General features: G+C 45.9%; 1 protein-coding gene across 1 annotated transcript in view; it reads right to left on the bottom strand.

The window, feature by feature from the left end:
* Window positions 1-8,527, bottom strand: part of EMILIN2 (elastin microfibril interfacer 2) — a gene marked incomplete at both ends in the record, with an annotated part of 29,777 nt that extends 21,250 nt beyond the window's left edge. The window contains 2 exons of the mRNA XM_079533497.1: window positions 8,106-8,228; window positions 8,403-8,527. Coding sequence (XP_079389623.1) covers window positions 8,106-8,228; window positions 8,403-8,527 — 248 coding nt within the window. The remainder of the gene's footprint in view (window positions 1-8,105; window positions 8,229-8,402) is intronic.
* Between the last annotated feature and the right edge of the window lie 3,847 nt (window positions 8,528-12,374).

The raw sequence follows: 12,374 nt of genomic DNA, 5'->3' as shown, positions 1-12,374 counted from the left end.
GCTAATCTTCATTACTTAATGCTTTCACTGAATGTAGATCCACTTTTTCTAAATGATCTAGTATGCTCTGGCTCATCCCAGTCATCCAAATCTCCAATATACTTCAATGGAGTAGCATACAACTCCTCCTCACACATCACTTACCTATAAGATAAAGTGAAATGCAATCTCATTTTGGAAAAGTACTTTTTTTTATTTCGCAGGCTGAAGGGGCTTCGGCTGAAAATATACCTAAGTTGTCCATTCCTCCCACACAGCTACTGAGCTAGTAGTAGTTAGCCCAGCGTCTTCTATTTCCCAACTGTCTAGACCTACTTGTAGCCCCTACAAAAGGTGGCAGAAATTCCAGCTCCAGTGAAACCAAGCAGACGTTTTGTCATTGTCACTAACAGTGAGATTCAGGACGCCTAACTTCAGCTGCCTACAGTGTATGGATTGGCACGAACCACATGTGCCACTAAGGGAACAGAACAGCCAGCTGAGTCTAAACAGGACAGCATCCCATCCTAAGTCCTATTTTCATATGATTAACCAAAAAGCATGCTGGACACTACTGACCTGCACTTGAGTCACTGTAACTGTAGATATCTAAATTTCCATACTCATATGTATATCTCTGTAGGGCAAAGAAGTGAAGTTAGGATAAGCTGAATCCCATCTCTGCATTTTGCTCATTTATAATCTTGCAGCACTGGCAGCTGCTAATCTACACAGCAGCAGTGGCAGCTATCTTCAGCCCTAGCCCACAGATGAGCTTAATTCAAGAAGAATATGTCTTTACTTGGAATTTGTCCTAAGGCATTTAGAGCAACTGGTGGAAAGACGTTCTGACAGGAGCAGATTAACTTAAAAGTCAAGGTGCTAAAAATCTATTTAAAAAGAATCCTAATAAACCCAAAAATGGTTATTGATTTTGATCTGGCATTTAGAGACACTAAGTTATTTCTTACAGATTTATGAAAGTCTCATCTTTACCCTTGCTTTTTTACTTTAGCGGTCAGTTTTGCTTTCCAAGATCCCTCCTTCCCATTCTATTCCCAGCACATCAGCACTTTAGGACAAATAGACAAAAGTTGCTTTCTTTTACCTCTAAAGAATACTGTCCCATCATCTATTGGTGACAGCAAAGGATCACAGAACCACCCTACCAAAATCAGCTCACTACAACCTAATCTTTCACATGGTTCTCTTTTGTGCTGAGCATTGATTCAATGTATCCAAAATAATTTTACAATTTTACCAGATTTTTTTTATTTTTTATTTTTTTGTTTTTTAAACATAAGAGGGGCAAAAGAGGTCTTTCAGTGAGATAGGTCTCACAGTGAGGTATGCATGTATATATACATGGAGAGACAGAGATTGGAATATATGTCAGTCATCAAGGATTTTATTTTTAATATGCTGACCACTAAACTCTAGTAAAAAATGATGAAAAACTAAGTTTCAGGTGTAGATTTTAATATTCTTAATGTTACTGAATTATTACCTCTGAAAGCTAGGCAGGCATCATCTACGAACAGAGAAACAAATATATAAGATGCATTTAAGGAACTTGTAGGTATTGCTTAAAGCACAGCTTTGTTCTTGAGATTTGTACTTCTTACATGATTACTTCCTTCTATTTTGTCACAAGATAAACATATGCCAGTCAACCACATGCTGATAGACAAACAATAAGCTACTAAAAACCTGATGCAGCTGCAGAGGCCCCTGTTCATTGCAGGGGAGTTGGACAAGATGGCCTTTAAGGGTCCCTTCCAAATCTAATGATTCTTCGACTCTACAAAAACAAAACAAAAGAAAAACAAACTAAAATGGGATATTAAAGCCCAAGAACCCAAAAGAGTTTTGTAGAACAGCACTGTGCAGAAGTTCAATAGTGACAGAACAGAAAGGGATGCAGCAACAGCTCCCATGCTTACAACACCTTCACCTGCTCCTGCCTGCAGTGGGGACCAAGCTTCTCACCTTACACCAGTGCAAAGGCCAAGTGAAAATGCGGAGTACTGCTTCTGACAAAGCTCCCTGAGAAACAACAGCTCCAGCAGTGTCCCTTTTGCTTCCACTGTCCAAGACACAAGCTTATTTCTAAGTGTGAGCTACTGCTAATAGTAGAAAACATACAAATTGAATATACAGAATGGATAACCAACGTTGTTATAAACACAAGAGCCAGCCTGTGGGATTAGCTGAAATCACAACCTTCAGAACAAAGCACAGCCCTGCTTTGAGAGCTAATACTTTACCAAGTAAAGTGGTCAAAATGACCTGGAGGGGAGAGGAAAGATGAGAACTGAAAGCAAGGAGGTCAAATGTCCTTAGAACTGTGGGAAGAGGGGAGGAATAATCAGCAATGTCTAAAACACGAACTGCTCACTTTCTAATGATGCAAAATATTTCTTACTTTTTTTTTTTTTTCTTTTGTTTTTGTTTTCCAGGGGGTGATTTATGACAAAATAGACCTTAAGTGGGTCTGCAGCTCCCAAAAATTAACAATCTGTTATTTTTGGAAACAGAAGAGGCCCCAGACCTGTAAGTCATATACTTCTCAAACCAGAAGAACACAAAGGAGTATAATTATTTACATTAATGTGAATTGAGGAACAGTGTGTGGCTTTCTGAATTACAGCAACAAACTATGAATGATGCATGAAATTAAAATCCCCTGTGCAATTCACAGAGAAGAAAATCATTGTTGCGCTGAGTGTGTAGAGATGCACAGTTTCAAGCTCAGGGAGATTGCCAGGAAAGTTCACCATGCTCAGCAGTCTCTCAAAGATTATCAAACAAGCACTCCAGGAAACTGAAGTATGCTCTGAAGTTGTTTAAGTTTCCTTACTGTTTTCAATGCAGAATCCCTTAGGCTAAACTCCCTATGCAGACAGCTAGCTGGAGACTGTACAAAGAAATTCTGCTGCATACAAAATACCTAAGGAGGAATAAAAAATAAATCCCTAAAGACTTTTCTAGATATTTCAAGGGGAAACATGAAATAGCCCTCAACTTTTTGTGCATCCTGAAAGTTTTTCTGATGAGATATGCACTGCTAGAAGCCAGAGGCAAGCACAGCGTCTGATCCTGTACTGACTTGTATGTCTCAGGTCTGATTTGCCCGGTGCTGAGCGCTCTGATGCCGCTCCATTTTCATCAAGTGAGCATTCTCAGAGAAAACAACACTGGGACTGTTCAAGAACTGAAAACTACATGTGGATTTACTATATGTTCCTAGACGAGGGCTGGTGTGCTCCACCCAGGACGCTCTGAGGTTGCCAGAGAATGATAAATCAACACAGCCATCCGAACTGAACTGGAAGTCTGACATCCTGTGTGCCAGCAGGAAAATTTCCACTTCTCAAAATATTTTTATTAATAAGTGTTGTATATTGGTTATTTAAAGCCGAGTGTAACTAATCAGTATAGTCATCTATCCTGACATTTATGGTTACAGAAAACCAGCAGCAACAGCCTCTAAAGTTACTTCGGTCTTTTTGCCTTAAGTCTTCCCCTTGGCAATGACTGAACTTTGCTTTGGGAGCAGGCTTGTTTAAGGTTATTTAATACAAGAAGTTGGAAAATATTGCTCAACGAGAGATTTGGAAAGGTTTGCTAATTTAGCTATTGATTCATTTATAACTTTCTTGGCAGTTTTATAAGCATGTGCAACCTACTGCAGTAATTGGGTTGCTTATTACATGTTGATCGTTAGCGTTAAGATAAGATGCTCACACTAAATCACGAAATCCACTCCCCACAAGCTACAGACAGGTGACCTGACTCATTATTCACTTGAGCACACACTTATCTACATGCACATGCACAGAATTAATGGGGACTGTTATCTGAATTGGGGGATCTGATAAACATCCTTTCTTCAAGTCCCTGGGAACATGACAACTTTAAAGCTAGCTCTGCTGTTAGCTGGGGGCCACGGGGGCAATTACGTGACCTCCAGTGGTTCCTCCCAGTCTAAGTTTTTCTGTTTGATTTACTGCCTCATACTCTCCAGCTCTCCACGGGCAGGGACATCCTGCTTGCCAGTTCTGGAGCAACAATGAAAAACCAGAAAGTACTCCCCTTTTTCACCTCACAGGCTGGCTTATTATCAATTTAACTTTACTAGTGAAAGCAAAATTGCCCCAGAATGCTGGGCTATCACGCCAAAGCATCTACATTGACCAGAGAAATGTCCAACACAGAATCAGAGAATCATTAAGGTTGGAAAAGACCTCTAAGATCATCTAGCCCAACTGTCCACCTACCACTGATACTGCCCACTAATCATGTCCCTGAAAGTCTTGCCCAGGCTCCCTGCTCCTCCAGCCCCTCTACCATGGGGCATTACAGCAGATTCACAGCCCTCAAGAGTTTACAGAATCTAGTCAAGGAGATTGTACAATTTGCTTTTAAGCTAATTAAGTTTCTAAACTACTCACAAGAAAGCCAGGAAAGGAAATTTGCAGCACAGTAAGTGGGGAGAGATCAGTTATTTATGAAACAATGCTAAATTTCAAATATAAAAGTTCTCTTTGGTGCGTAACAAGACTAATATTTTCATATTAGTATCCTTCAAGCCTGTGACCCATTAATAACAAAGGTTCTCTCTCCTTCACCAGTCACACTTCTAAATAAAATAAATCAGGAGTCCCCGAACTTCAAAGGGAACATACTTCAAAGGGCACTTCTGCTGCTTCTTTGTATACTCCCTCTCTTCCTATCTCTTAGGCAGCCACACTAACTCACATTTATCCCTGACGCCTTAATCATCCCCTAACTGTTCAGTAAGGAAACATTACTTAGTCCAAATATCTATAAAACATTTGAACAATGAAATTTAATTATTTCCTGAGTTTCCACTTAACATTTTAGGAGTAGAATGATATTTGAATGGACATAATGGGCTCATGCATGTATATAATTTTTAGGCTTAATCACAAGAGCTTTCTATTTGTACTGAAACAAAAAGTTTGATGACTGTAATTCATATCTGCAACACCTAACACTCCCATACATGAAAAACACTTGGAACTCAGGAGCACACTGTATGCTTAAGGCAGTGAAATACTCACAGCGCATTAAATGCACAGAACTACTTAAGTACTTGCTATGCAAAAGCTAGGCTGTAGTGAAACACCAGAAGGGCTCTTCAACTCATCCACTGACCGATCAAAAACCAACCCAGCTCAAGTACTAATAAAACCCATACATCTTTGATACAGTCAAATTCTTTGTTTGATTCAGATCTCCCTGCACCCCATATCTGTAACAGAATGAGGTCTCAGATAAATCAAGAGTATCTGAAGGAGACTACACAGGGACTGTTGTTTATTCTAATGAATCTCTACTATTCAGTTAATTTTTAACTTCTCTATGCCCACATATAAAGGAAAAAAAAGAGAACAACTCCAGAAAAATCCTCACAGCCATTTCTTTGTTTCTTTTATAGCTCTTTCCTGTTCTATTCTATTTGCTAGTTAGGCACTGAGCTAGCAAACATATAAATACATTTTGTTATTCAAACCACTATTCCTTCTCAGTTAAACAATACTTTCCACCTGAAGGAAGTTATTCCTGGGCACAGTGGTGTGCAGGATTTGAACAATGTATTTCAAACATATTGGATTAGTTATTTTCTTACTCTGCTGCTAAGAAAACAAGCATACCAGCAACAGACAGAAAAATAAGTCACTGTCTATGAGAAGATCGTTTTGTACACAATAAGATTTCAAGACTTTGATAGGATCTGCTTAAAGGACATTCCAGCTGCTTTCCGTGTTCACTGGCTGCTGCTACAACAGGTACTTAGAACATTTTATGTTAAGAATGAGGAATTAGGTAGCAGTTGCCACTCGGGGTATGAATAAAACTACATTTACATTCACCAGAAAGTCAAATTCAGGAAACAAAGGCTTACATTAAGTATTTAGTTCCATTCTCAAAGAACAGAAAAGTTCCATGAGATTGGCCACAGCAGGCAAGCACAAACGTCTGTTTAGCCACATATTGCATCTCCGACAGCAGCCATCTCCAGACATGTAGGAAAAGCTGAAGGACAGGCAGTGCAATTTCTTAGAACTACAGTGTAATCTGGAAGGGGATGTGACTTCTGAAGGTCATCCAGTTTGGTCCCCAACTGGAGCCGGGCTTCCCCTTCTGACTCCCGCCAAAATTGCCACCAGTTCAACCACTTCGTGGCTCAGGAACTTCCCAAGCCAAAAGCGATGCCTTTGCGCTTTCTTCATCATCTACTAGCAGATGGTCTAAGAAAATGCTAATTTACCACCTCTGAAATTCCTTACTTACATGATTGCTGATTTATGTGTCCACAGAGCTCAGCTGTAACCCTTCCTCACTCCTCCACAGCTCCACTACTGAGACTGTGCAATGGAGTGTACGCTCCATTACACAGCCTCAATCAAAAGTCCAAAGTGGCCAGTTCAATACTCCAGAGAGAAACAAGGGAAATTACACAAGGCAGTGTGACTTGGCTGCCTGCTGCCTTTGTTATTTGCCTCAAATTCCTGTATTTGTATATCCCAAAAGAGAAAAGCTATTTTTCTAAACAAACAAACAAACAAAAAGCAGTGCATTCAAATGCCAAATGCCCAACATCTATTGTCCCAGGCCCCGGGAAGGCAGTGCCATCATCATACACAGTTCACTCCAGTAGCACCAGGCACCAAGCAGTATCAGCCATGGCCTCACTTTCTCATGTCAGATTAAAACCAGTTACCCACATGTCAAAATCAAAAACAGTTATTTGTCCTAAAAGAATCCTTGCCATCAGCTCAGTCCAAGTGTAAGCCTGAGCCCCCCAAAATTTGGGAGTCTTCCCAATGACTTCTGGAGAAGGTGAGATACTTTCACAGTGCACTCATCACGTACAATTTTCCAATAAAAGAACGCAAATACTGCTGCTCTTCCACTGGGGAAACTGAGGAAAGGAATTTGGTAGAGATTAGCCACAGAGCAGTGCAGCTGTCCCCACTTCCTGCTCCACCTGCGAGACAACACAGCCTCAACACAGCAGGCTGAGCTCTAAGTGATGCTCACTCTGCAGGCTGCTGTGTGCTCACGGTTAATAACAGAATCATGAAGTTTGAAAAAGACCTCTCAGATCATGTCCAACCATCAGCCCATTCTCACCATACTCACCATCTACATCCCTGAGGGCCACATCTACCTCCTTCATGAACATCTCCAGTGGCAGTGACTGCACCACCTCCCTGGGCAACCTCTGCCTGATCACTATTCCTGAGAAGAAATTTTCCCTAATGTCCAACCTGGCCCTCCCCCAGTGCAACTCCCATACCCTCTCGTCCTATTGCTGTTACCTGGGAGAAGAGGTCAACTTCCACCCTGCCACAACCTCCTTTGAGGCAGCTGTGGAGAGCAATAATGTCACTGCTAAGCCTCCTCTTCACCTGACTGAACCACCCCAGCCCCCTCAGCTGCTTCCCATAACGCTCCACACCCTTCACAGCTTTGTTGCCCTTTTTAATAATCACGTGAAGCTAAACCAAACAAGCAACTTTGCATCATGCTCTGCACAAATCTCTGCATTGGCTGTGCTCCTTGCTGGACGGGCAACTGATGGAGGAGCTGCAAACACACTGGCTCACATTCCTGGCTCTCCCTTGCTGTTACTCGCTGATCCGGCTGAGCAGAGCAGCCCCAGACCTGCCGTGCTCAGCACACAGCCCGGTACAACCCGGAGCAGCACACAGGTGTGCAGCCAGCAGGTGCTGGGCTCCAGACGCCCGTGGCAGCGGCCCGCGGGCCCGGGCAGGCAGCACGGCGCGGTGTGCCAGCACAGCTCCCCCATCCCGGTCAGTTCGCACAGTGAACGCATCAACAGATTCAATGTGGCTCTAATTAGTTCCAGCGGCCTTATGTTTGCAATAAAAGAGAGCGCTGGCTTCGGGGCGTGCTCGGGGACCGCAGGCTGGAGAAGGACGGCCGTCTCGCCCGGGCTGTGCTCGCTTTGGGGTGCAGCCCGAGCACGGCTATCGCAGCTCCGTGCCGCCGGGATCGTGCTTAGGCTTCAGGAAGACTTCGTACAACTGAGTGCTTCCCCTCCTAACACCGCCTCCTCCTCGGCTACTTACACCGGGGTCGGTCGGCAGGGAAACTCGTTCCAGGCGCACTTGTACTGGGCCTGGACGTAGCTCTCGGTCCCGTCCAGCACCGAGCAGCTGACGTTCTTGTTCACGATGTACGCGCACCAGTTCCTGAGGGCAGAAGAGACACGAGGCGTCAGCGCCGGGCAGCGGTAGAGGCGCGAGGGGCCCCGCACGTCCCGGCACCGCAGCCCAGCCCGCCTCGGCTCACCCCGCTGCCGGCAACGGCCCCCCAAGCCGTGCGACCACCCCGCCCGAGCACGGCGCTGCCCCGCGGGTACTCACTTGCTGCGGGAGCCCGGGCGGGAGTAGCGCAGGTGCGGGGTGGCGTGGCTGAGCCCGGCGCCCAAGGCCAGGAGCAGCGGCAGCGCCCAGCCCGAGGGCACAGCGGGCCCGGGGCTCAGCTCCATGGGGCGAGTCCCTCTTCGCCGTCTCCCTCCGTCCGTCTGTCCGCCTGCCCCGCCGCTCTGCCCGCTCCCTCACTGACGCAAATCCCCCCCACCCTGTTTCCGCCCTCCGCGGTGGCTCCGCGCCCCTCCGGCCCCGGCGCCGCTCCCTCCACCCCCGCCCGATCGGACCCAGCCGGCCCCGCTCGCCGCCCGCCCCCCGCCGTTCCCCTCTCCCCGGCCGAGGGGGAGCGCGGCAGCGCCGAGGCGGAGGGATGGACGCCGGCCCCGCGTGGCGCCGGTCGCCGTCAGCGGGGGCCCCGCTCCCCCTTCCCGAGGGGGAGCCCCGGGGACCGGCTGGGAGAGGGGCCCCGTGGGGATGGCTGCCCCGGAACCTTGGGCGCGGGGCTCCAGTTCGAGTGGGGCAAACGCAGGCGTGGGAAGTTGGCGGTGCGTACCTGGGAGGTGTGGGGCTCTGCTTCCATGCGTGGCCCTGCTGTCCCGCTCGAGGTGACTGTGGTGATGCCACGGGCAGTCCTATGTGCAGCCCAGTGGCTCATCCAGACTGGCCCAGTGCAGGTACCCTCTCCTTGCCATCTGCCTATGCCATGAGCTGCTTTGATTTCTCCTGATTTCCAGGTTTTGTCTTGAATGAGCAGGAATAAGCTGAATAAGCTCATCCAGCGCTGCATCTTCTGCCCTGGCTACTTCAGAAAAGATGGCAAGAGCTCAAGGAGCAAGCAGAAAAGCAGTAACTTCCCAAGGGTCTTTTTTTTTTTTCCTCATGTGCCCAGTTTTATTAAGCTCAGAATGCCGTAAGAGCCAGTGAAGTCTAAATTCTTTTTGAACCCGGTTGATCTTTTGGTGTCAGGGAGCTTGTGTCTGTAAGACAGTTTCTGCCCTTCATCCTGCAGCAAGCATCACAACACCAATAACACATCTTCTAAACTAACCTATATGGGTAAAAAATAACACACATTTAAAAGCTGCTTCAGAAATTCTCTTTTTAGACAAGTGACAGCCATAAGATAAATTATTTGCTGAGCAGGTAGTGATGGTTATTGGAATTCACTTGCATTTCAGTGCACTCCAGGCACCCTGACTAGACCATGTGCCCCTTCCAGGCAGCCAGTGGCAGGTTCCTTGCTCTGCAGATCACAGTGAGGCCCTCTGTCCTCACCAGATCCTGTTTCTTTCTGAAGTGATCCTTTCAACATTGTCCTTTGAGGTTTAGAGGCAGAGCCCATTGGAGATGTTCAAGACCTGCCTGGACACCTACCTGTGTGACCTGGTGTAGGGAACCTGCTTTGGCAGGGGGGTTGGTCTCAATGATCTCTAGAGGTCCCTTCTGACCCCTACAGTTCTGTGATTCTGTGATTCTGTGCTGTGCTTGAGCAGCGTGCAGGAGGCCTGGTGCCTTCATCAGGCTGCACAGGTGACGGGAGCTCCTACCTTGCTGCAGGCCATGCTTGTCCAGTGTTACCTTCAGCAGCAGCCTGATGGCTTCTGCCTCCGTCACTCAGACACAGCCATTGAGACTATGCAGTCAGCAACTGTTTGTTTTGCACTGCTGTTGAACCTTGGGCCAGCTCCTCACCCCAAGCTCCAGCAGGTCTGTAGGACTATGTGAAGGGTGGAGGGCAGGGACTCAGGAGTCCCTTAAGCTTTCATAACATCTTTGACAATGAGTAAAGTATTTAAAGCTGCCATGATTGGACTTAGCACAGCTGAATAAAGCTGCAAGGCTGCCCCCACCCGGGATGTGGAAGAGAAGGAGGGAACAGTACTTGGGTGGAGAGTCAGGAGCTGGGCAGCTACCATGAGGCCCATGGGAGATCTGGGAGCAGTGATGACTGCTGCAGAGCGTGATTGGTCCCAACCCAGTCCTTGTGCTCCAGAGCCTCCCTTGGCTACAGCCAAGCCCTGGCTTTCTAGGTCTCACACGCAGGCAGAGCAGGCAGCAGGGCTGGGCCCTTTCTTCTGCTCTAGGCAGTGGCCTGCTCTGAGTTGTAGGCTGGGTTGTCAAGTCAGGCCTGCCCCAACAGGCAGCTTTTGTCTGCTGGCCGTTGTCAGCCTTATCCAGCATCTTCTGTTGCCTTCGTTACTTCACTTTCCAGCCTTATCCAGCATCTTCTGTTGCCTTCGTTACTTCACTTTCTCGGCTTCCAACTCTGACAGGAAAATAAGCTTTAAACACAGGGGTCAAAATTATGCTTTCAGACTGCTTTTTAGACATGGTTTCATTGGGAACCTACACTAGCACTTTCTGTCCACAGCCCCGAAGAGAAACACAACAGCTCACACATGCACAGCATCACTTCACCAGTGATAAACAGTGATGGGGCAAGCTGAGAGTATTGCAATCATTTGAATCCAACCTGTTTCACCTGAAAAAATGTCATCCTTCCGCCCTCTTTGAAGAGGGCAACACCTCACTATGTAAGAAATTACACCTTAGGCAACTAGTAAGTAATTTACCATTCTGCTGTTTGCATTTGCAACAGCATGACATTCAGGCATCATTATTTGTGCTGGCAGAAATTATTTGGAGTTTCTCCAATCTGAATAAAGCAAAGCTACAATTCAGTCCCTAAAAAGTAATAACAACAGTTCTTCCTTCCTTTTCCCCCTCATCCAGTCAGGGAACTCCTGAAGTTGATCCTTTTCCAAAAGTGATGATCAGCGTGCAAGAGCTGTACATCATCCCACAAAGGGATTAAATAATGAAAGACTGAGGTCATGCCCATCTTGAGAATGACTGCACGGCACAAAAATTAAAAGGCTAATTTAACCAAAATGAACATGAAACAAATGTGTTGCCATACACAAAGCACAGAGCTTATATCTTGGTGAGGGAAGATGAGGCAGCTATGACCTGATTTGCCAAGAGTGTTCATTTCTGAAATGCAAATTGAATAATCATGGAATCATGGAATCATAGAATCATTAAGGTCAGAAGGACTACTAAGTTCATCTGGTCCTACCATGGACCCATCAGCACCATGCCCACTAACCCATGTCCCTCAGTGCCACATCTACATGGCTCTGAACACCTCCAGGGATGATGACTCCACTGCTTGATTGATCAAAGGATCAGTGTTATACGGCACTATTATAGGCCCCTATAGCCTTCCCCCCTCTTGGTTGTGGCAAGTAATGAGCCAAGAGTTGCCTGTGACTTCAGGATTCTGTCCTCAGAAAAATATTTGTTTACTTGAGAACTGTGCAAGAACATCTCTCTCCTGTTTTCTGATGGAGAGGAGTTGTCCCTTTGCTGTCTGGATCAATTACTTTGTAAATATTGTGAAAGAGAACCCGGATAGTACTTGCTGTCTTTGCTTTGCCATTACTGTAATAGGATGATTCCACTACAAAGCATGATGTGTCTTTGAATTTGTTGAATTTAAAATAAACCATAACAGTGAAGAACAAAATCTTGCAGCAACATTCACCTCTCCTCACTGACACAAGAGCCCTGTGGGAGCCTGAATGCAAACACCAAGGCTGAGAGTGAAGTTTTGTCGTGGCTCGGTAAGGCAGAGGATGATTTGTGCTGAGAAGTATTGAGCTGAATAAAAGTGGATGAATTGGGACAGATGTTTGGAATTCACCTCAGCGCCTATGATATTCACACTGGACCTATGATATCAGTGGATTCAACAATATCTAGAAGAAAAATTTGGCTTTGACTGGAGAATTTTCAACTCAGGTGCACAGCAAGCATGTGCTTCAAGCTCTGCTAATGGCTGCATTTTTTCTATGGGTGTAACAAGTTTTATTTCAGAGTATAAGTATTAAGGTTAATATTGCTCTCAAGGAGACAGCTATGCTGAGACTTTAATTTGCTGTGCTACATCCTCTCATCTCTGAA

Source organism: Tetrao urogallus (assembly GCF_951394365.1).
Source record: "Tetrao urogallus genome assembly, chromosome: 3".
Classification (NCBI taxonomy): domain Eukaryota; kingdom Metazoa; phylum Chordata; class Aves; order Galliformes; family Phasianidae; genus Tetrao; species Tetrao urogallus.
This window is presented reverse-complemented; position numbering and strand designations above follow the sequence as displayed.